Here is a 2,470-nt window from a genome sequence, read left to right as displayed (position 1 = left end):
AGAGCGTTGACAGAGAGGAGAAGGTAGAAATGACTCAGCCTGGAACTGAAAATAAGGATGGAGGACAACAGTTTAACTTGTTAGCTTTTCACACTAGCGTTGGTGCTAATGCTAAAGGCTAACAGGCTAAGCTGAGGTTCTTCTTCCATGAAGCAGCTCTGTTGTCCTCCATCCATATTTTCAGTTCCAGGCTGAGTCATTTCTACCTTCTCTCTGTCAACGCTCTCTGGTTTCATTTAAAAGACTCGATATCAGATATTGTCCAAGATTAAACAGCCTACAGTATTTTTACAGTCTTTATTTTACAGTTAAAATATATGTTTATTAAATAAAGTCTAATGTTACAACTAATCGGAGATCCCTTTAAAAGCACTACATATTTTATAATCTTTTGTTAGGTAAATAATGATATATTTTTATGAACCGTTGTGTGACTAGTGTGTGATTTAATTGATGATTTTGAGTACAGACTGGTCTGAGTGGCTATAAATATAGTTACACAGGGCAGGAGATAATAATAGATAAGATACATGCCTGAACATACCGTCAACACTTAATTGAACCGCTGGATTATCATTAGAACAGAAAAACTTGTATGAGGACCTCTCTTTCAGCCGTGGCCTGGCCATTTATGATGACGCAATAAAAAATGGGCAGCGTCAGGTCCTGAAGATGATGTTATGATGAAGTGACTTCCTGAACTGATGAGCTGAACGCTGAACTGAGAATAAACTGCCTTCAGACCGAGCGCTCTGGTGTGGTTGTATGAACTCTTTTCACATTCAAACATTCATATACTGGTGTGTTTTCGATCTGGTACAAACATGTAAAAGGTAAACGAACACGTTAATCGTTTTTCTTTCAATGTGAAAGCATGTTTCAGGCCTCTTAGAGGGACTAACCTTGCCATGGAACTGTGGGACTCTGTAACCCTCAGCCTGGTAAAGACCCACAGTGGTCCACATGCACTGATATCTGCAGTCATCGTGGCACGTCCAACCTGGGAGACAGAAACACACAGAAAAATTTCAAGGTTGGCACGGGTGGTTGAGCTCAGTCTGATGAAAAAAATAATCAGTTTGTTGAATGAAAAAAAAAAACACTCTTCTTCAGAAAAAAGAATAAAATAAAGAAAAAACAACAGATTTTTTTAAATCTAAATTACGTTGCCATTTTATTACACAACCTCACACCAATCGGCTTTAATTCCAATTCTCCAACTTATAAAATCAACTTAAAAGGGATTTTTTTTTGCAACACAAGACAAACAAAATAAGACTTTTATGACACTGCTGTGTGGAAATCTTAAAATAAATATACAAAACAACAACTAAGCCCTAAAATGTTTTCAAAAATGAATGAAAAAAGAGGCCTTTCTGTCATCACTTTCAACAACAACAACAACAACAACAACAACAACAACAACAACAACAACAACAACAACAACAACAACAACAACAACAACAACGTGTGGCAAGTCGTTTGAATCCAGCTGACCACACAAACAAACAATACTAGATGAACAAGGACGGACCATGACTAATGTAGCTTCTTGCTCGACGAGAAAAACTAGTTTTATGGGTTTTTGAACTGTAAGAATTTCCATTAAGCGTCTAAAATATTAGGGGAAAGTGAATGAAGAGACACAAGAGCCGTGAGAAACGATGAGAGATAATAAAAACCATCAGGATGCATGGAAACACTGTCAACCTGTTAGTTGGCAGCCATAGGATGTAGCTAAGTTAGCTTAACTCACCTGGCAGCTACGACTCACCTGTCAGCGCCATGTACTGCGGCTGGGTGGACTCAAAGCCCCGCAGCCGAGCTCCAGTGCAGTTCGTCCGGACACACAGCTTCACACAGTCCCGATAAACCGGCTCCTTGTCGCCTTGAGAGGACTGCACGGTGCTCACCGACATCAGGAGCAGCAGCAGGCTGACAGCGGCCGAAGCGGGGAGTCTGACAGATGTGCAGCGGGGGAACACAGAGGCCATGGCGGCGGCTGCTTTGGGCCCGTCCGGACTCACGAAGGCACTGCGGGACGACAGCGGCATTAAGCCAGCGGTGCGTATTTATTACCACGGGCTCATCCCGAATTTGTGGCGACGAAGCGGGCTCGAAGCGCCGCACAGTTTACTGTAGATGCCCACTGTTTTCCCCCCTGTCCTCCCTGCGGGATTTACAGTCAAGCGGTGTTTCCGGTTTTTGTTTTCAAAATAAAACTATACCAGTCATCGTTTTATTCTCATAAACATTTGACTGTATTACTATAAACGAGTTTGGTTGTTTAACCGAAATGAGAAAAATAATTTATAATTTACCAGCTTGCCTTTTTATTCATGTATTCGATAGATTTGTTTGAGTGGGCCAAAGTTTTCTTTTATTTTGAAGGCAATGGTTTTTGCGCAGGCATTTCCACATCCTGTTGTCAAAAAAATTGTAAATTTTATATATATACATATATATACAC

The 2,470-nt window shown here is 40.7% G+C and overlaps 1 protein-coding gene across 1 annotated transcript in view; it reads right to left on the bottom strand.

Annotated features, from left to right (window-relative positions):
* Positions 1–2,283, bottom strand: part of pgap3 (post-GPI attachment to proteins phospholipase 3) — a 9,633-nt gene extending 7,350 nt beyond the window's left edge. Inside the window, exons 1-2 of the mRNA XM_014013952.1 lie at positions 1,775–2,283; positions 903–1,000 (exon numbers count right to left, since the gene is read on the bottom strand). Of these exons, the coding sequence (XP_013869406.1) occupies positions 903–1,000; positions 1,775–2,054 (378 nt within the window). The 5' untranslated portion in view covers positions 2,055–2,283. The remainder of the gene's footprint in view (positions 1–902; positions 1,001–1,774) is intronic.
* Between the last annotated feature and the right edge of the window lie 187 nt (positions 2,284–2,470).

The sequence above is a fragment of the Austrofundulus limnaeus genome, unplaced genomic scaffold (genome assembly GCF_001266775.1).
Source record: "Austrofundulus limnaeus strain Quisiro unplaced genomic scaffold, Austrofundulus_limnaeus-1.0 Scaffold108, whole genome shotgun sequence".
Taxonomy (NCBI): Eukaryota; Metazoa; Chordata; class Actinopteri; order Cyprinodontiformes; family Rivulidae; genus Austrofundulus; species Austrofundulus limnaeus.
This window is presented reverse-complemented; position numbering and strand designations above follow the sequence as displayed.